Source organism: Cephus cinctus, unplaced genomic scaffold (assembly GCF_000341935.2).
Source record: "Cephus cinctus unplaced genomic scaffold, Ccin1 Ccin1_scaffold0404, whole genome shotgun sequence".
Lineage (NCBI taxonomy): Eukaryota > Metazoa > Arthropoda > Insecta > Hymenoptera > Cephidae > Cephus > Cephus cinctus.
This window is the reverse complement of record NW_014333088.1, coordinates 414882-437533: the sequence shown is the minus strand read 5'-3', so window position 1 is coordinate 437533 and position 22652 is coordinate 414882. Positions and strand designations below refer to the sequence as shown.

At 34.6% G+C, this 22652-nt stretch overlaps 2 protein-coding genes and 1 long non-coding RNA gene across 14 annotated transcripts; 1 reads left to right on the top strand and 2 right to left on the bottom strand.

Moving 5' to 3' along the window:
- Positions 1-416: 416 nt before the first annotated feature.
- LOC107267456 (sodium channel protein Nach) lies at positions 417-4951 on the bottom strand. Its single transcript, XM_015739218.2, has 10 exons — positions 4683-4951; positions 4406-4612; positions 4148-4331; positions 3930-4075; positions 3610-3745; positions 2272-2394; positions 1959-2184; positions 1403-1586; positions 826-935; positions 417-755 (listed from the first exon to the last, which is right to left on the bottom strand). Exons 1-10 carry the CDS (start codon positions 4892-4894, stop codon positions 565-567), a joined length of 1719 nt encoding a protein of 572 aa, XP_015594704.1. The 5' UTR covers positions 4895-4951; the 3' UTR covers positions 417-564.
- Positions 4952-4988: 37 nt separating this feature from the next.
- On the top strand, positions 4989-6150 carry LOC107267461. Its single transcript, XR_001537629.2, has 3 exons — positions 4989-5391; positions 5564-5701; positions 6039-6150. It is a non-coding gene; the product is annotated as an uncharacterized LOC107267461 (long non-coding RNA).
- On the bottom strand, positions 5962-22480 carry LOC107267454 (transient receptor potential cation channel trpm). 12 transcript variants are annotated; one of them, XM_025084767.1, is made up of 22 exons: positions 21917-22480; positions 20613-20993; positions 19877-20067; positions 19016-19130; positions 18776-18858; positions 18043-18099; positions 17434-17620; positions 17147-17360; positions 16921-17080; positions 16723-16859; positions 16484-16640; positions 16262-16424; positions 15877-16185; positions 15268-15808; positions 14975-15186; positions 14677-14844; positions 14383-14442; positions 12942-13154; positions 12512-12860; positions 12285-12430; positions 11290-11880; positions 10021-11184 (listed from the first exon to the last, which is right to left on the bottom strand). In XM_025084767.1, exons 4-22 carry the CDS (start codon positions 19076-19078, stop codon positions 10021-10023), a joined length of 4974 nt encoding a protein of 1657 aa, XP_024940535.1. In that variant the 5' UTR covers positions 19079-19130; positions 19877-20067; positions 20613-20993; positions 21917-22480. The 12 variants fall into 12 exon arrangements, with proteins under 12 accessions (XP_015594691.1, XP_024940535.1, XP_015594693.1 ...); XM_015739207.2 differs by having other exon boundaries at positions 20613-20792; XM_015739212.2 differs by lacking the exon at positions 21917-22480 and having other exon boundaries at positions 15268-15560; positions 15627-15808; positions 20613-21836.
- Between the last annotated feature and the right edge of the window lie 172 nt (positions 22481-22652).

Genomic DNA, 22652 nt, shown 5'->3' with positions numbered 1-22652 from the left:
GAGGTGCTTCCAGAAATTTATTATGGTTTTTATAAGTAGGAAATATGCGATTTTACACGGTGCGAGTTCGTGCTTTTATTTCTGTCAAAATTCGTTGCACAGTTCATGGCATACAAATTGATATTTATTAGTGACAATTTGGCTCTCTAACAAAGGTATACGTAACGTGGCTGTATTATGAATGATACGATGCACAAATATGCTAATAAGGAATCATGAGTATGCAGAATGACAAAATTATGTATTTGTTCTTATCGATCAATTTTTCTCTTGTTTTTTCCTGCCTTTGTGTAAAGTTAAACAAGACACTTTTTAAGAATGACTGATTTTCAATGCGGCTTTGATATATCCTCAGTTACGTGTGATTAAGGCAATTGAATGAGAGACAATGGTATATTAATAATAATTCTAAGGAGTAACGTTTTTCTTATTTATATTATTCGAGTTTCTATAATCGAGTTTAACAAAGTGTAGTTTATGTAACGATTATATAATAAAGAAGTAAATTTTGTAAAATGAAATTTTATTTAGAATGTTGAGATTTTTCTCTTCGTTCCAGATTATTTACCACTTATTTCCACTGTGTGACATATGAATTTCGTTCCAATGGAAATATTGTTGATTCGTTATTATTTCCTGTTTCTTTGCATTTTTCCATTTCGAATCAAAAAGCCTTACAGAAAAGAAGTATAAGAATTCAATCACACTTATTAAACTGACTCCCAAAAAGAAACCACATATTCCTCCGTAATTACCTGAAATAAATAGAAGTTAATTATATAATGAAACAAAGTTTCAATAATTGTTTTATTTTTTCATACGTACTCATTAACTCATACCAGTAGACAAGAACATCTTGCCGTAATCTAGTCAAACCTGGCTTGTTGAAAAATATATGAAGTATCATGTGATCTTTGATGGAAATATTTATATTTCTGAAAAGTGTACTCGGTGTTATTCGTTGTTGAAGCGTTAATTGAAAATAAGAGGAAAATGTATTTTAAATTGTAGTTTCAAATTCTGCTTTAAGAAATTTGTGAAAATTTTAAGGAAAAAGGCAAATTCCTAGCCGTTTTCGAGATATAGCATCCCAAAGGTGCGATTTTGAGTAGTTTTTAAAACCAATAGGTACGGCACTCAAATAAAAAGATGATGAGTATTTTCAAAAGTAGCCATATCGCAATTTAAATAGCACCAAGCCTCTTCTATGGGGACATTACTATATACAGTGAGACGTCTCATTATTTAATTAGTCGGGACTCTACTACCTCTCAAATTTTTAGTTCCCCTTTAGTTAGTACCCTCAAATTTTTAGTTCTCCACTCTCGAAATTCGTATCTGCGTACAATATGTACGATCTCTTCTATATACATACATAATTTTATACCATTACATACTATACCTGCCCATTCGTATCGAGGATGAATGCAATGGCGCTTGTGTACTTTTAACATGATAAGTCAAGTCTTCACACGACGGGAGACAATCACATTTTAAATAATTTTCATTTAAGCCATTTTCAGTTTCGTTAAAAATCTTGGATATATTATAGCTCATGCGAAGAGGAACCACGTTCCACCATTTTTCTTTTGAATGAACATGAAAAGATATTAACAGATTAAACCACTTTCGAATATCATTTTGAGACAAAAGGATTATTTAAATAAGTGTATGTAATTTTAAAAAACCCCCATCGTTATTTCTGATACTTAGTAACCCCACGCAATATTTACAAAAAAATTTTTAAAAACTGCAAATTAATTTTTCATCGTGATTTTAACATAAGCGACTAAGATTGGTGGTTTTTCCAAGAGCACGAATGCCCATCGGTAGAGAAATTCAGGTTTCATATTTCTATTAACTATCATATATAAAATATCGGTCTCATAGTTTAAGACCACTGACATTTTTGTACACATCTGTATTGTCTTTAAAATAATTAAAAATAGATTAATTACTTCGGTGTTTCTGGAGACACTCTAAATTCTCGAGATTGCATATTTTGGTTGAAGCTAATGAAATTGGTATGGGATAAAAAAATGCTATGCATTCACACAGTTCAGCCATCTCTTTTACACGGCAGTATATGAAGCAGTCGCTGTAGGAATAATATCCACCAAATTCTGAGACTTCTTCATTCTCGAAAAGGCACTTTCGTTTTTGCGGTTTGTAATTCCGTATGGACTACAAGAAGATAGAGTTAAGTTTGTTAATTCTGAGGAATATTCGTAGTCGTGGAATTATTTGAGTGAAAGTTATATATTGGCGTACCTTCACAGCGTAAAGTGTAGTCGCTTCTAAATTCAGCCAGACTTCAGTGCGTGGTGATATGATGATTTCGGTGAGACTTCCGCTCGGACGATCAGGATAGTCTTTAGGTTTAGATACCAAAATCTTAAAAACATAAATTTTGCATTTATTATCAAAATTTATGAATGCATAATAAAATAATCGTATTTGGTGATCCTAAATAAGGGTGGGAGAAACAAGGCATGAATAAAAATAGACTTATTGGTGACCCTACTAAATGAATTTTTATGATCTGGAATAATAAAATGATAACGGTTTCCTAGAAACTTTTTATTGGAAACTGTGAAATGATTAACAGAGTTTTGTTAGGAAACAAAGAAGGAAATGAGTTTGTGATCTTATTAAGAGAATTCTTATCATCCAGAATTGCAAGATTGTGACGTTTTTTAAAAGAATTCTTCATTAGAAGCTACTTAATAATTAATATGGTTTTAGTTATTGGGTGAGCAAAGGACTCCGTAGTGCAATTTTTCAATAGTAGCAATTTGAGTAGCTGTAACTCCAGAACGGTCGAAGTTGTTAATTTTTAGAAATTTTGAAAAGAATCTCAATTTAGAAGCAAAAGGGTTCGTTCAAGAAGCTGATATTGTATATTTGAAAATTTATTCGACCTTGATGTACTTCCGTAATTTTTTCCAATTAAATTTTTACGTTGACCTACTTTTGGAATTAAGAAAATGACCACCTTATGCTGACCTAGTTTCAACATTTCTCGAACGTATATACAAAGACTAGTTATAATTTTTGAATAGTCTCGACAATAGGTCAAGATCAAAACTTGAAATTTGAATTTTTAGAAATTTAACATTTTTCACGGTTTTCCAAAATAAATGGGCTGCAGAGTCTAGCTGCCGAAACATCTTGTTGGAAATCAAATTAATCACTACATACTGGTTTCAGTATGTGTCTTATGTGTTTTGTTTCAGTCCTCATGACGATACCTTTATATAATAAATAATCTTGTCTTCGCGTTCTGGTAGCCCTACAGGCATGTGAATTCTTTGCTGCTTATTAATAAATAATACTTTACATCATATCCGACTCCATAATTTCAGCAGATCTTCTCATAAATACCAAATAAATGAAATTGCAAGAAGGAACACCTACTTATAAACATAAAATAATATAAAATTTAATATAAAAAATATTTAAAAAATATCATAAAATATATTTAGAATTTGTTAAGAAACAACGCCAATCAGCGACATCTAGAAATCTTTGAACTTACCCCAATATTTATCATTAAATATTCCATTGAAACAACTATTCCATTAATTGAAATTGAAACATATGACAAACCTTAAATCCTTTCATGAATGAAGTTTGATAATAATAATCATCAAGTTCTGGATTTAACAAAATTGTCAGACCAAACGAAGAACCGATAACTTGCGGATGCACAGCTGAACTGTCAAATTGGTGTTGGTTCTTTGTCCTAGAAACAATACAGTACAATTAACATTGAACTAATCAAAGATATATCAATCAGGTTCACCGGTTTATTCAGTCCAAACGGATCAATCTAAATTTAACGCACCCATTCGATTCTTATAGCAAAACTATGTTCAGGTGGTACGTTTGATCCTAATAACCGGATATAGAAAAAGAGACTAACTCACTTGCCAAAATAGTCAGTGACTCTTACATAGTTGAAGGTACAACAATAACCATCCTGCGTCTTTCTAAGGAATATAATGTCCTCGTAAAATTGTTCCTTGCCAGACCAAAAGCAATGTGTCATTATATTACGACATTTGGGCGCGAGCTTAAAAAAACCAATGAAACATACATACATATATTGTACAATTGATTGATCGATAAAGCAAAAAACAGGTACCTTTGACATTATTAAATTAACATCATATATTTTGTACGCTGCTTGTAGAAGGTGATGCAATTTACGAGAAATTTTTTCTTCCTGAGGTTCTATATCGAATTGATAAAGACGTCCAAGAACGGGTAACATCTTCATTATATCATTGCGAGTTAAATTCATTGCTCGCGTGGAAGGTATTTGTTCTCTAAAGTACGTTATATTCTTAAATGAAATAATTAATAGAAAAAACAAACAATTAATTAAATAATGGATACTTACAATTCCGTGGCAAAATCCCAAGCAGCCGCATAACTGATTTTGTTAATCGCGCAAACACTAATACCGGGAAATTCAACATCTTGGACAGGATAATTATAGGATTCTACTGATGTCACTGGAGAAGTATCAGCAAAGTCAACGGTAGTGTCAATGATAACATAAATCGTGCTCATAATAGCGATTACATGTATTAATGCCCATATGTATCTAAGTGACACAACAAATTACTTCTTACTTGGATTACCTAATAATACGAAAAATCATTTATTACTTATACCTTTCGACAGGATGCCTGCCTGGAGCCACGTAATTAGCACAGCCAATCATTCCAGTATTTTTCAAAAAATCTACCAGGGTATTTCGAAAATTCTTTAATTTTGGTGATAGGCACATTTTATTGATAGATCCTACTTCCTTTTTATCGTGCGCACATTTTGCTGCATTGATTTTGATGGGTTTTACATTTTTTAAATTTTTAACGGTTTTCATTTTGATATTTTGTAACCGTTTCTGATGACCAAAGAGACAATGGCATTACTTTTAGAACTTTTTATCACGTATATTAGTATCATTATCAAATCTGTTCAATGTCACGCTAGCATTAATTGTTAATTAAGAACAGGGACCTTGTGTGTGAAATGTGTTTGTAATATTGGCCCTGGGGAATCAATTCGGACAGATTATTGGCTGGTTCTAAGAGAAAGTTTTCAAATCGACCAATGATACACAACCAGGCTATAATTCTAGTGTGCTATAAATGCACATAGGACGATTCATGAATATGGTGCCAGGTACCTATAATCCGTATACTAATTAACATTACATAACGTGAAAAACGTAAATAATGTCCAGTAGTAGATTTGCGTGTCAAGATTTGAGTTACCTTTACAGCTAGAGCATACAAAATGAATGATACGTATCTGTAAAAGTTATACAGAATAAAATAACAAATAATTCTTAAACATTAAAACCAGAATACATATTAGGTAAGAACACGAGTGAATTATGTTGGCCATTGTAAAATTAGTATTTATTATTAACAAACGTAATACCTACTGTTCTTACAATACTGTGCAAAGAATTTTAGGTATGAAAATTTATGAATTATGAAATATGCATTTTTCAAACTTGAATCAATATGATTCTCTCCATGCCCAGACAGCACAAGGACGTTCTGAGGAAATCCCATGGATATCTTAAATGGGTATTTCAACTTGAAAGTTGAAAATTCAGTTTCAACAATTTACAGGATAAACATGTTTATGTTGCTACTGGTACTGGAGACCAAAAAACTAGGTTCGTTATTATGCGGTATCAATAAATTATCATGTCAATGGTGCTTTTTTTCAATCAATCCATATAATATTGAAATATTGCACATATGTATACGCAAGAGTGTCCCTAGTAAAAATTTCGTTTGAAAATTCACGGCCCTATCAAGAGCTTGATAAGACCTATACGTTTCTAGATGGGAACTCATAGACCAAGTCCTGAAATTTTAAAAGAAATTTCTTAGAGGGATGACGTCATAGGCGGAACAAATAATCACACGATTATTCTCGATATTATTATTATTTTATTATCATTATTTTACTAAAGCATTAATACCCCTATTTTTGTTATATGATAACAGGTTATCAGTGTGCTCGAGCTAAGTATTATCAAAATTCTTCGTACAAAACTTTATATACAAAAACCAAACAGAGTCGAAATGGCAATTGGACAGGTCCAAATTTGGTTTTCGGATTTTTAAAAAACAAATTTATATTAATATTTTTGAAAATAAAAAAATAGTCTCGCCATCTGGTCGTCACATTGTATAAAGTAGACTGTAACAATGTACAAAAACCTAAACTTTAATAAAATTCTAAAAAAATAAGAATAACTATGATTTTCCTTACATAAAAACGATATACCCGGATAGGAAATTGATAGAAAAAATAATAAATAAAATATCGTTGCTTCAGTAGTCAATCTGCTTTATTTCCTTAAACGATTCACTTTACTCCGGGTCTTCCTTACGTGTGCCATAAATCTACACCTTACATATAGAAGTCGATAAAGCAGCAGGCTTATTTAATAATGATAAATCGATCAATCGATTGAAACGATAGAATGTACTACTGTATTTTTCTGTAGATCATCCTAAACTAGAGAATATAATGAATTCACTATAGATAACAAAACTATATATCCAAAATAGTATATCCAGTCTTATCCAGTAGTGTTTCCACTCGTATCACTTTGATTATTGCTCCTAATATATTGCTAAAGACACAGACTAATTATAATTACAATCTAGTGATATTATTCCGGATATACTATTATGCAATATATTAAATTCAATATTATAAAGGCCGTAAGGACCAAAACTAGAAAAAATTAATGGCCCACTAATTAATTGAAAAAGAGTATCAATTAGAATATATACTATTTATCCCTTTTCATTTTTTGGTATAAATTACCCCCACCACCAGGATTAATTAATTAAATAGTTTAATTATTTATGTCTGTGAAATTCCTTACCATAGAAAAAAAACTTGGTAAGTAATTTTATATATTATTCACAAAATTTGTTAACGTACCAAGTCTAGGTAACCTTGCGCTATTTAATGATACCAACTGAAAGGAGATGATATCGATAACACGCATTAGGATTAATTCTAAAATTAGTCTCATCGTTTACCTAAAAGTACAAATTTCACGAATTAAACCAATCTTCGTTGTCTTATTCGCTTTGACAGATTTTAATTTATTCTTGGTTATCGGTCTATAAAAATCATGAAAGCTCACCAAAAATACGACCTGGCAGTTTCGACTTCTCTTTCTGGTATTGCGGATAGCAAAAGAAAGGAGCGTCATATTTTAGTGTTGTAAAAAAAATTAAAAAATAAAAAGAAAAGAACGAGCTGCGCTAAAAAGTATATAACTATACGGAATTTTTTTTTTTGATTTGTACTAATATCATATTAAGGCAACCACGGTCATTAATTACGTGCAAGAGTGTGTGACAACCGTTTGCAGAGAACAAATTAGAAGCGCTCGTTTTAGTCTTTTTCGTTAGTCTTTTGTAATGAGCAAATTCCAAAGTATAACGTGACAACGAGTAAAATTTGAGACTTGGACTCTATTGCAATGAAAATCAAAAATAAGAGCCCAAAAAAATATTTTACTTAAAGACGTATTATAATTAATGACGCGTCACAAATATTGCTGCGCAGACTCTTGGTTTTTTATTCGAAAAATGTATTTCAAGTCACTCGCGCTCAAATAAAATCAATTGGATTATATTAATAACAATTAGAGAACATTTGCCGTGAAGAACATTGTATCCTCAATAGCAACAGCCTTCGAAATACAATTTGCGAAACGAGAAATGCACGCAGTCATGATTATAACATATTTTTATTAAAATATAATCACGTCCTATTATGTAACTGCATTTAAAGAAATTGAAGTTCTAATGAAATATATACATTTTCCACTAAATTATTTCACGCTTGCTCAAGTCAATGACAATTAATATTCGCATTAGTATAACACCAATGATTAGTTATATAAATTAATGGCAATAGTCATTATCTGTCATTTCATTTAAAAACTAGTCAATAGGCTAATTAACTGAAGTGTTAAAAAAATATGATACGAATACGATCTTTCAATTAGAATTATATACTTTGTTCTACACGGTCTAAATAAATAAATAAAGCTGCCTAATGAACGTTCACTAATATTTTATAGCATTAATAAAAGCAGTGCTTAATCGAAAACTTCAACAACAAAAATCTGACTCTTGGTTGATTCAAAATTGTTCAACTTGAAAATTTCGATTCAATCAGGGTGCTCCTAGTTTTTCAGGTTATCCGACTAGTCCGATAAAATTATGAGTTTCCTCAATTTCCTAAATTCGAAACGAAGGACACAGTTACTATTTTTGCTGTCGCCAAAAAATTGTCGATTTATGTATAATTAATGGGCGCAATAATTTTCACGTGGTCGTTACAAGTATCTTTTCTCTGACAAAAATAAATATTCATCAACAGAAAAAACGTGTCCAAAATCTATATTCGATTAAAGCGCTAAAGACCTCAGTACGTTTCGAATAATATATAGTACTATACTATACTTCGAATATTTGTTAAGGCTGCTTTTCTGCTAATCTATCTATGTAAAGGCAGACAGAGTGGTTAAGGTGACAACGTTTGACGTTTGCTTTCAACCAATTTGATACGTCATTAGTTTAGCCACCTTCGTTACATTTACATCTTTACAAGAATAACGTCTAAGAAGAAGCCAACCTGTCAAACCCTCATGGTGCCCATCATTACGCCTGCTTAGTTTTTCGAACCAATAATTACATGAATCAACAGAAAATTCAGAAAAATGTAGAAAAAAGATTGTAAAAGTTTCCTTGCTTATGACGTCGTGTCTTCTCCGTTTACCTGTACCCAGATAGAATATCTAAACAACAGCCTTAATATTACCTATAAAACCTTATTAAGAAGAGCATGTAAGTTTTCATGCGTATCCTGATCGGACATCCCGAATAGGATAGAAATGTATGCCGAATAAAACGGTAAGTGCGTCGCTAGTATAATTTACAGACTTAAGTATCGAAAACATGCCTGCACCGAAATTGTGCATGATGCATTTGAGTATAATTCAGGATAATTATACCGTGTATCAAGATGGCAATATACTAATTAACATTCTAATCTGTTGTTTCAACTGTAATTGGTCCATGAGCCACAAGGAAACTCTAAACCTCTAGCTGTAGCTTTTACCGTTCGGATATACCAAAGTCATATGTTTCGATAATTTACATGGATACAATAGAAATCTAAATTCAGGTAAAATGCGACTGGTTCATGTGCTGCGAGAGCTAAAAGAGTAGTGTGGAAAAGTATGAATAGCAAATAGAGTAATAGATAGATTGACAGATAGACTGATATATGATGAAGTCACCCGAATTAACCAAATTAGGAATCTAATTTGAATTAAGTGAGAGCCAGATGGATAAGAGCTGTACTATGGTATATAGCATACATTAGCTATGTTTGGTGACTCAGAAATTAGATCCAGTTCTTATCAATATTAGGTCCAATTACGACTAGATACGAAACGTAAGAACTTAAGGTATTATCAGCCTGTATGACTTGCAGATCATTTAATTATTAAATAATATAATTCAATTCCAGCAATGGTCAATGCATAAAAATTAACTAGATTTGAGCAAAGTATAGGCAGCGCCTAATACACGGACTCGAAAATTGACCTAGTCCTGGTTAGCAAGGCCCTTTGAGCGCCATGGAAGAATCAATGAAAGAATTTAAAAAATTGTTGTATAATATATGTACAAATTGACTTAGCTAGCCGCGTCATTCTGACTATATTAAACAGTAATAAAGAAGAATATAATAATGTGGCACAACAAAAATAGTAAAGAAGAACAATAGATATAAAAGATGAATTCCTCAGACAATAAGGTAAATTGGATATCGAATACCCAATGCAAAGTTTCTCATATTATTAAATATTTCAAAAAGCTTGCTATGTTTAGAGTGAGAAAAAAGCACTTGCCAAAACCTTTTCAGAAAAATTAATGCAGATTACGTTTAGCACATAGTCTCAGAGGCTGGTGCAGGTGCAGTGCTGAGTGCCTTATCATTAGGATCCGGTGCGTCATCCTCCCTGATAGCGGGTGGCCTTGAAAGTGTTTGTTCTATTTCCCTGGTGACGCTTATGGTTGGAGGTGGTGGTCTTCGAGTGTCCTCATCGACAGCCGATGAACGCCGAAGTTGACGATTCTCACTGGTTATATAGAAAGGTGTTGCAGCTATATCTTCATTGATATCCAGTGAATCCTCATTGTCCCCCTGCATGTATCGCCTCTGTATCAGATCCTCCATTTGCTGATAGTCACACTCCTCGGCGTCACGAAGGTGCTCGTTTTCCAGGTGCAGTGCCATCTCGGGGTTGGACATCTCCGAGGTGTTGCGCCCTCTTCGTGGCGGCGGAGACACGGGCGGCGTACGCGGCGGGCTCAGGAGCCCGCAGAAGCTCTCGAGCTCGTCGGTTATGCTGGTGTACTCCGATCTCATCGCAAGGAGAACCGACCTCGCGCTGGCACCTGCTGAACTCACGGCAGTTGGGATCACTGCGACCCGGGGCTCAGCCCAGGTGACCCCACGTTGAAAACCTGGTGCCGGTATCAATAATGCGTCATCGGATTCTGACCTGGTGCGACTGTTTTGTCTGACAGTACGACCAGTAGAATCTCTTCTTGTTTCAGAAACCGGAACGTCACTATTGGCGTCGCTTGGCTTATCCTTCTCAGGTTCCGTATCGGCTTCCTGAGATTTACAATGCTGACTTTCGTGGCTGGTTGAGGTCTTACCCTCATCCTCGCATCCATTATCTCCGTCACCACTTACTGACGAATCGTTTCTACTGAGATTTTCGTGCGAAGTGATGACTTCAGAGCGCCTAGAGATGTCGTCCTCTAAAGGTGGACTCATATTTAGGAAAGTAGCATCAGTCAGAGAACGTAAAAGCCTTTTTCGTCGGGTAGATAGTGATGGTAATTGAGAATGTGAATCCGCCTCGGAAACGGCTTCGGAACGCTCGGACACGCGACGAATTCTCGTCTCCGTGGCTCCGTCGAGACCAGGAAGACTCTCGTCAGGCATGTGCGTAGCCATGAAACGATGAATTACACCTAGATGTGCTAGAGTCTGCTCATTCAACTCCTCCAATTTACGTATTCTAAATTCCACAGCCTGCAATGCATTTCAAATTAGTAATTTAGTGAAAAAGTGTAATTATGTTTTACATAACAGACTCCCCTTCTTAATCTATACATTAGAGGAGGTAATAGTTATTACCTGTAACGATGCATTCTGATTGCTCTCCTTTTTGTCGATATCCTCTATCTTCTGGTGCATGTTCTCAACACGTTCTGTAGTAACTTTGACTCTTTCATCAGTAGACATCTGAAGCTTAAGTTCCTGCTCTCGAAAGTACTCCTCAACGCACTCCTCTTCGAAGTCATAGAGTCGTTCCATGTCGTCGGCTTCGAGGAAGAGCTTCAGCCCATTGTCACAGGTTTCGCCACTGGACATAGTGCCCTGTGTGATGTATCTTAAGATATACTTCACGAGAAGATAGATGTGACAAATGACGATCAATGGAGGTGGTAAAACAGGTTTCTGCTCGTACTCCATCACCACAGTGAACCTCTGGAACATCCAGACCTGATGCGCCACAGCGTTGACCTCGTTAAAGATATTGTTGAAAACGGCAATCAGAAGATTAATCAGTAAAATATTCGCCACCAGGAGATAAACTGACATGGCTGCTGGTGTGATCCAACGTCCTGGTAGACACTGCATCATACCGGGTTCATCGCCGCAGTTGGGATCAATATTATCTGCATAAACCTCACCGTACAGCATGAAGTACGGTTCCATAAATATCTATAGGAAACAAACAATAATCAGTATCCTTTGTTATCCACAGTGTAGAACGCTATTTAAGCCATTATATAGAACGTTTCAAAAGTAACTGACGTCAATAGCAGAGCTGTGGATTTTATAAAAAGAAATTAAGAAAAACATGTTTTAACATTTGAAATACTTCAAGTAAAGATTTTATAAAAATCAAAATTAAAGTTAACGTAAAACGTAACGAGAAGATATTCTAGTTGAGTGAATCAGCGATGGATTTGAAATGTCAAATAAATTAATATCTTGGATAAATTTTCGAATTTTAACCCGAAGGTCATTATAGTATTTCTTAATTTCTTCCTTAGAACCTAACTCTACTATTAACATCCATCACTTTTAAAATACACTTTTGTATACTTCATTATCAAACATACATCACGAACTATCCTCCATTTTGGTTCCGCATTGGGATTTAAGATGGCCTGTCGTGCGACGCCAAAACTCATTAGTACAACCAAGAGGAGTACCACAAAATATATCATATTCTTAACCATTTTCCCCATCATTGTTACCAGAGGACCTAAGAATAATAAAAGAGTCTGAGGTAAAATCCATATGTGACCAAAAAAGAAAGAAACAATATCTTATAAAATAAACCTACCAAGATATTTGTTCACCCCAAGGATGTTCAATATCCTTAAGTACCAATATATGCAATCCACGCAGTAAATGACGCGACCCACATCAAAGGTCGATTGCCTCAGACGCAATATCAAACCAATTTGAAAGAATATAATTGCAGCAGCATCACAGGGGTTCCACATATTCCAAGCCCACACGCTGAATTTATGCGACAAGGTTGCTGGCTCAGAGGATACAATTTCGCGCACTTTTTCACAACCCAGTGTGCAAATGTATGCGATAGCATAAATTTCTGGCCAAGTAGGTTTTTTGCCCATCCGCACGAGAATACAGTAGGAAAATAATAGTAAAAAAACAATATAGGCTATCTAAAAGGATAACAAACATAAATACCCTTGATTATCTATGCAACATAATTTAAACAATTAATATTAAACAAAGTGACTCACAGCATTAGCCCAAAATTTAGTAATCGGCGCCGTATAAAACTCGTATAGTTTCTTCTTGAATCTAAGTGGCCTGTTAGTCTTGTTATCGTAGTACTCCGGAAGTACATTGTAGAAACGATGATTGGTATCATCATAGTCAGCCATGACTTTGCCATTTTCTTGGACAATAGTTTCTTTGATAACGGATGTGTTGTGCTCGTTCGAGATCAATGCCTAGTTATTGGAAAAAATGAAAAAACAAAATAAAAAACATTAATAAATCATTCATATATTTAACTGAATTAAAGTATAAATCTTTGAAAGAACAAAGGAGTAATGTTAGACTGCCCTCCCATAGTCAATGTATTAGATCCAAATAGTTTTCATTGACTTTGAGAGTTTGAACAAAACGATGCCCCTGACGTCACGACATTATAACACAAAAATCACACTGCAAGTATTACACGTTTAGTGGAAACAGTAACAAGTTCTGAAGGACATTTTTTGCTTATTAATTTACAGTAACGGCATCTCGTCCCGTATCATTGGCAGTAAGACAAGTAGTATCTTATAAATAAAGGCGAAGACATTCGCTGATAATAATACTATTCAAATAACAAGAGTGAGGCTAAAGAGAATCTGAGAAGAAAATGATTACGAGAGATCAACCTGGAAAGACAAAAAATAGATATATCAATAAAGGATTCACGATTATACATTGGGTTATGCTAAGTGTCAAAAATTTGTAATAAGAAATAACAGAAGAATGTGGGGAAGAGGGGGGCGGGGGGCGTTGATGCTGGATTCTTCTCCTTCTTCAAAGCCAAACAAGAACACAATAGCCCGTATTCACAACTCGCTCTTAAAGTTACTAACAGAGTCGCTTAGAGTTAAAAGTCACTAAGAAAAAATTTAAAAGCGTGCTATTAGCACTGAAAGCGAGTTCCGAATACGGGCTAATGGATATATTTCCAGAAGTCACAATACTAGAAGAAGATTTGAAGATCTAAAATAGTCAAGTCTAGTATTTGATCTCGAAACGTATCCAGGTGATAGACAATTGCAATAAGAATAATAATAGGCTAGAGTACGTAATAGGTAAACGTCACACACGCAGTTATACTTTTTGAAATGACATGTGACATTGACATGACATATTAAAATCAAATGGAAAAAAGTTATGCCAAAAAAACAAAGTATAAAGCCAGCAGCGGCAGAGGAAGGAAACGGAATTGTGAGTCTATCAATAGCACAAAAAGTTATAGTGTAGTGCAAAGTATACAGATTGATTAAATTGTTATTTTTTTGTGTGATTTTACAAAAATACTACATCGAACAGTTCCCACTGGCATGTTATGCATTTTATTCTTTTTTTTTTTTTTTTTTTTTTTTTTTTTTTTTTTTTTTTTTTTTTTTTTTTTTTTTTTTTTTCATTTTTCGATTCAGACCAGTATGGGTGTACCTTTACGCCCTGCTGATTGCTGCTCTTGCTGCGTACGCTTAGACTTCTGCGTAGACGTTTCTAGAAAAAAACAAGAAAACCCAACCCCAAGCGAACCCCAAGATAAACGTGAGAACTCAGAATTATTTGTCATCTTTGTGGACTTTAGAATGTTTCTGTTTCTTTTCTCTCTAGTCAACTATTGTAGAATAGGTATCACTCTTTCTTTTAATATTACTGCGAGACAGATCTAAACGGATAATACGTAGGGTACTTGCTTCCATATGAATATATTTAGGCTACGAAGTCTTTTACCTCTGCATCAGGACCTTCTGTTACTCCTTGCTCCGATTCACTATCTTCATTCTCATCTTCTAAAGCGATTAAGTGCTCTTCCTGAGTTTGTGGCATTAGTTGTAGTTCCTCTCGACTTTTGAACTCCAGTCTCGTTATATACGCTGGACAGAGGAGGCCCAAGACAACCTGTAGATAATGTAAAATACAAATATAAGAAACTGAATCACGTTCCTTAAGATTATTTCGAAATTATTATTGATCTTTATTTAATAGCATTTTGTCTTGCGAGCGAAAAACTGTTAATTCTATTTCTCACTTTTAAGTTGGTATTTTTCCGTGTGCGTAAACCACCCATCCACAGGTCAGCTAATATGATTTGACTGCAAGGGTGGGCAAGAAGTGGTCGATGATTGGCTGTGACAGCAAGAGACAAACACGTCTGACCAGACCAATTTTGAAGTTCTGATGTGAGTAATTGTTGCGTTTGATCGTCATCCTGTCTATAGCAGAAGTCAAGCAATTCCAGTGCTGATAACAAAAAAATATAATATGATAATGGTATACGTTTAATCAAATATATAATCAATAACCAAGTCAAGTTTAACTTACCAATATTTTCAAACTCCTTGCCGTAACCACGTAGCTCATCGTAGACCTCTGTTTCAAGATCATCTTCAGCAGCCTCATGTGCCATAGCTTTGTAAAGCTTCAAGGCGACCAAAGCTTTAGCCAAAGCTTCTTCGCCATGTTGCCACATGAGTAACGCCATTTGTTGTCGTTTTGTCAGTACAGCCCATATGAGAAGTTCATTAAAAGGATAATCAAATAGCGGAGTATCTCTATTGGCTGGCAAGGTCTCGGCGAGTAAGCTCATTGTGAGATTATCAGGCTTTCCACTGGAACTAGAATAATATCGGCTTGCAAAATTAGTGCCACTATTATTTCGATGACAATGATGGCCACCTGACCTCTTCATGACTTTTGCGTAAATCATTCGAAATTTTCTACGAGTATACTGGGCTCTATAAGCTCCACCCATTAATTTATTAATTACCAGACCAATATCGTGCAAGGTGTACATATATCCTCGAGGAATATGAGGTCGCACGTCTCGCAAAATATAGCCCAAAGTGTTGGACGGACCTTCTTTCTAAAAAAAAAAAAGTAGACATATTGGATGAATCTTAAAGTCCAAAATGGCCGCCATATTTCACCTACAGTATTGTAGAGTTCTTCAAGCCGCGGTATAGTTAGGAACTTTCGCATAGATACACCATTCTCCAGGAGTAGCTTCACAAAGTCAATCCTGTCATGTTGCAATGCTTGCATCATTGCCTGTTCTAATGCACCAGGTGGCCATTTCTGACCGTATACAAAAATTTCACTTCTCGCTATGTCCACCCGATTCCATATTAAAGCCAATGAGAGTTGTTCTGTAGGTGATAGTTGCTTTGACTTGAATAAGGCTGTCAGAATCGTTTGATCCAGTTCCTGAGGTCGGTCTTGCGTTATCCTGAAGACGGTTATCTGTATAAAAAATAGTTACGGTTGAGATATTCTTTTTCTGAACAATTGTAGCATGTACCAAGTTTGAATTGCGTACCAAGTTCTTATTACGAGTACATTGAAGTAATTCTGAGTATAATTGATTCGCCTGTTCAGGAGAAACTTTAAAGGTTCGCTGTATCGTACTTAAAAGATGTTCTCGCATGCTTTCTAACGGTCCTTCACCTTCGCCACTCTCCCCATCGGTCTCTGAAGCATACCTAAATACATGGGTGATTCAGAACAGATCCTGAACACATATTACAAAGTAATAACGTACTTGTGCATAAAAGCGATGAGATCAGCAGCGCGACCGGAACCGTCGCAAACGACAACAGGAACTGGAGGATCATCGGTGACGTATTCTAGAACTGAACGTATTGTGTTTGTACCACCCTCAATTACGAGAGCCACCACAGGTATGCTACTGTGAGTATCTGAAAAATAAGAAGCAAAATATGTATAATTAATATGTAATTAAGATGTTGGATCATCAAAACTATATTTTTATTTCCATACATGGCTGGAGCTTCAGATTGGATATATATTTCTCAAGTTTTCGTCTGAGGACGATCTCTGCGCCATACCGACCGCCAGTGCCATTGTCAACCAAAAGAAAGTAGGCGTGTCTGTTATTGAGCACAGCATACTTAGACCTAGAATAAGAATGATTTTCAATGTGTCGCAATTATTAGATTTTATTTGACTGAGATTTACCAAGGTGAAGCAATTGAATCATATGGCACGTCACAACCACGACCGACAAGTTCATGACTCTTTTCTAAAATTCCCCAAGGTGCTATTCCAATACTAACAACACGACCCTGACGATGCGATCGCTCCAGAAGAAGAGCATCGCCAACCTGTCGTGTGACGCCTATAATAGACAAGAAATAACATAGAAATTGATATGTTTTGAAAAGATTGTATTAAATAATTATACCGGTATTGGTTCCGCCAGTAAAGATCCAAGCACCAGTGGTTTTTGCAGCCTTTAACAACCCTTTGCGAAGAACCTTTTTGAGACTGGGTTGTAATTCGAAATTCGACCTTCCTCCGTGAACGGTAATCAGTAATTTAGGTAGACCCAGATTCCATTCGCGTCTCAACAATTGAACAATGGGTTCTGGTCGGGTATCATAAGCTAACCTAACATACTGAAGACGAAAACAAAAATTCGTTATAACAAGAGAATAAAAGAATGACAGGAGTGTGTATCAGAATACTTACTTGAGCTTTGGTAGGATGTGGTCCGCCCTGAAATTCGATTGTTCCATAGGCGTCTGTAGGTGATGGGCGTGTATTCTTTCCAGGTGACCATTGTACACGTTCCTGGTCATCTGTAGTGCTGGCTGTACAACTCTGCACATCAGCACCAGTTCCACAATGATGTGTAAATGAATGCCCACAACAACATCTGAAATAATTCAGTACTGTAAGAAAGCATTACAGATGACCTAGAAAAACTAAATTCATAATTTTTTTAAATAATAACTTGAGATATAGGAATCGTCCAAGAGCACAGTGTTACAGTAAAGGGTAACATCAATAAGTTTCAGCTGGAATCTTTTAGAATGAGGATGATGATGATAAAGATGATGATGGTTATTAGTGACACCCAATCAGATAAAGTGGCAGAAGTAAGCAAGGATGCATTAAGGCACAGGAAAAGCAGTGGTATTTTGTGTGTGCAACAATATTTCTTTTCCTCTGAAAAGGATTATTTTTGAGATTAATAATCATTTGACACTTTGTTCGTCAATGTTGCATTTTTTTTATAGCGCACTATTGCCAAAGCGCGTACGAGCCGGTAGGTTGCTCTGCGCTTTGAATTCTCACCTGGAAGTAGTAAGCACGTCGTACTCTGCGTTTTTATCACCCTGTACGGCTTTAAACCTAAAAAAACGTAACGAAATAAAGAGAAATTATAAATGAAATAAAGTGAAAGGTGTTAGGAATCAGTACAGTGTCCGTCTTCACATATTGTAAAATCAATTATATTCTTTTGCGTGGCTCCATTTCCATCGTTGTCGACAAAATATTTTTTATCTTCACTTTGGCATAATGCTGTAAACAAATGTATCCCATGGGTAATGTTTAAATCGTTAGTGCCAAATTAGTTAGAGTATTTTAATCAAGTATTTGATACGCTGTGAGGATTAAAGTAATAAAATGAAAATGAAGAGAAGCTTTGCTTATATAAGGTCAGTCAAGCTTAAATAATGTTTAAGTTAGATGGCAATGAGCTAGAAAAGAATAATGTACCTGATCGCAAATCATATGTAAAATGACCAAAAGATTCTCTTAAAAAATCAAATCAATGATTAAAGTATTTGTAAATAGACAAACTTCAAGCTAATGATAAAATACAATAATTAATTGGTTTAATAACTAACTTTAAACATATAGTCAATACAGGGTGTATCTTGCATTTGATGTTGAGTAATTTGTATTAAGACCTTCTTATGTATGAGGTTTTTTGTTTTCTAGTTTTTTTTATTACACTCTTGGACCACACTATAATTTTGTAAATAGAACACTTTAGAATTACGTTGTCATGCTTTTGACTCACCTGTGTTCATCTTTTGCACTGGGTATAAACTTCGAACACTCTCGTTTCTGAAATGTTGCCTCGATCCAGCTCCGAGCTGTTGTCTGTAATCATTGTTAAGTTGTTATTAGATGATGAAAAATTTCATTGTGGTTACCCATAGAACGTTCCTGGGTATCATGTCATGCACACCTGACACATGATACTTCTTCATCCAGAAGTTTGTCGTACATGATGAAAATGTAACAATGAAAAAAATACCTTTGCCTTCTTTTGCTTGACTCTGGGAGTATATGCTCCACATATTATGCTGCCAATCGCCATCTTTGTTGTCAATCATAGGAGGGACTCACCCTAAGTTTAACCAGTTCACAAACTAAAAAAATAATATAATCCAGATTCTAAAGCACTGATGAAATTTGAAAGCTAGAGGATACATAAATCCATGTTTGAAATTCAGTGAAACGATAAAGGATTTAAAAAATTATGAAAAAGTGAACTATAATGTGTCCTATGTATATACAGAATGGTATATTAATACTATAAAAATATAAGTATAATAACCCAGTCACGTATGCAATTTCACAATGAACGTACATGTACACCCAAGTACTTATCAATATAAACAAAGTTGACCATTATCAACAGAATTTCTAGCTCCTGAAAGAAAATGTAATGGTAGCTGATAATTGATTCGACGCCTTAGATTTACTATAAAACGTATAAGAAACATTTTTATTAGAATGAGGAATTGATGCTGACACTGGTACATACCTGATATTTGGAAGATTAATAAGTCATTGTATGGCCCAAATGATAAGATAATTAGCATCAGATAAGGAAAAAAAAGCAAGCATGCATTAGGCATATATTATCAGAATGTATTAGATCTAAACAGATTTTGATATGTATACACAGACTGGTGATATCATACAAAATACCTTAGTCTGTTCTCGTTACAGTTTTTGCACTTTTCAAAAAGTGCAAAATCTTATTGGATGATATTTTTAAGTAACCAATGAGAATCTACACTTTTTGAAAAGTGCATAAAGTATAGGTAACAAGAACAGACCTCTTGTATCCCATAACAACAAATGATATCAAATACTGTCTATTACTTACCACTCTAACAGTTTTGCCTTTATCCAGCATGCCGTTGCATGAAGAGTTAACACCAGAACCACTCAGGTCGACTTGGTGAAAGTAACAATGTAGAGGATCGGCAGAAGCACTATCCACAAGAAGGGTCACTATGGACTCCAATCAACTACCCTTGTTACATAGTTGGAAGAACAGAAGTGTATACGAATAAGCTGAAAATAAAGATATCATTTAAAATTCAAACTATTGATTAAAAAAATATGAAGCCTTTACTTTTCACTAAAGGTTATTAATAAATAAGTGTAAAATTTCGAGGTTATAATTTTAGATGTTACTCTAATTTTTAAAGAGATGTATGTATATCAATATTCCTCATTATTCATATGAACTATTAAAAAGAAAATACCGTGAACAATCATAAAACCCAATTATGAAGAACGGAAATGCGATCTGTAATATTCCATCTTTTACAAAAAAAAATCAATTTATTTCTATTCCAATCAAAGCAAGTATCAATGCAATCAAATATTACTCGTCAACCCCTTGAATAAGATTCGTCATTCTGTCACATAATCAGAAAATAAACATTAATCCGAAAATACATACTACTATAAAGATGAATCCATCAGATACAAGAGTCCAGAGGGGACTCTGGGGTTACTCTGCTTTTCAAGGCTTGTGAATTGCGCAAAGCGTAAAATATAGGTTAAATAATAATGGATGCTTGTAATACATTGTTGAAGGGTTAAAAGCGTACCGAATGATAATAATAATCTGCTGAAGATAACAAGGAAGACACTAAGACTCCTTTTGTTAAGACGAAATTTCGTGTAGGATCACATCTTCTCTAATGTCGCCTGGCGACTGACCTCCAATCACATGAATTGCGTGGCGTGTGTGATCTTCTGCCTGTTGCGCGATTCTTGAGACTCGACCACTGATATGAACAAGTTTAGTCATTGACAGAAAATTAACACAATATATTAACACGTTTATATATATGCATGAGTTGTAATTCTTTGGTAAATTCAAGCGACTTGTCGAATGTACACGCTTTTTATTTGGAAAGCACCTGGGACAGCATACAATTACCAAGGAGGCAGACCATCTCTGGCCAGACTATCAATTCTTCAGATATCTAAATCTCAGATAACATTAAAAATTAGTTCAATTTCAGATTAACAGACCTCAAAAGTAACTATGATTATAGTGAAAGTGTACAACTTAAACTACTGATATATTTTATTTTCTGGCTTCTCAACTACTGTTTCGTACTCATGCAATGACGAACGTCGAATGTAGTTGAATGCATCGCTTAGATGCATTTCAATACAATTTGCTGGCATTGTTATACATATAGACAGCCTCTTGATGGCGCTCAGATCGCTACTGAATTGATACAATTTATAGGTTATATAGAATAAAATAGTGGTTATGTTTTTAGTCTGTATTAATATATACGAAATAGGAGTGACTGTAATACATAAAATAATATTGATATTGGCAAAAATGATTTCATACAAGAAATAGTAAATTTACATGTCAATGGAGTGTCATAAACTGGAGTGAATCGCAATTTAGTGGATGAATAGTAGCAGAATTTTTTCATCACTTTATCGTGGAAATATAAATGCTTTTTTATCTCTTGAAATGGTCGTTTTTTTAAATACCAAGGTTATGTCATACAAATATACATCTAAGTCTCCTATGATAAAGTATATATAAAAGTACTTTAATTTATCTGCAATTAATAATGTTAAATTCTACCCTCGCATTTTTGACTGTATAAATGACTACGTTTATATGGCGGCCTTAAATTGGTTTAGTTAATACTGATCTAAAAGAATTGACCAATCCCAAATATGACGTACAAGTAGAAATGTTTATGAGTTATCAATTCCTTTAGAATCAGTAATCACTAAACCGGTTTAAGACCGTCGTGTAAATGTAGTCAATTACTATTATGAATTCATTAGAAATAAAACTATACTCAACGATAAATTATCTAAAATTGTAGAAATTTGTGGTTAATAATAAATCGTACTGAAAACACTAATATACCTGACGCATTGCACGACACTCGCGATGTTACAATAATGTTCTGCTACGCAATTCCGATAAATCAATTTCCACATTTTCATGCGCAACTTCAAATCTTACTGTTCGAGAAATATTTCGAACGTAAATACATACTTGCACATCAGTCTGCTACAGAGATTTTAATTTAGAATCCAGGGTTATATTACGCAGTATTTATGGATTCACGGTCGTAAATCTATATACATATCTAATTCGTAAAATGTTCTAGAACCTCCTAAAAAGCTATCTGGCGATTCATCTAAGCCGCTAACCAGGCATCGTAATTTTCAGATACAACTTGTGTACATATCTAGATAGGTGAAGTGTTTTAATACATTAATAATTCTGAATAAATAAAATAAATATCATATCAGTCATTATTCTCTAATAATGCGACACGTCACCAAAAATACTTAATCCTGGAAAGAATACAGAGATCCAGCGGGAATCCCCATGATTAAAATTGTAACAGTAGGTAGGTAACACGTATGTATGTCTTCTAAGGTTAATCAGCCAATACATTCGAGAGTCGTGTATTTTCAGGTGCTGTCTATATATTCTAGACGATTCACGAACCGTACCGAATGTCAGTCGCGTAGATATGCAGCAAAACAATAAACTTAAGATTACCATGCGCTAAACATTTCGAGAACAGTCCTGCCGCCTCCTCCCACCACCGAAATTTCAACAAAAACCACGCCTCTTTCCCTGCTTTCAG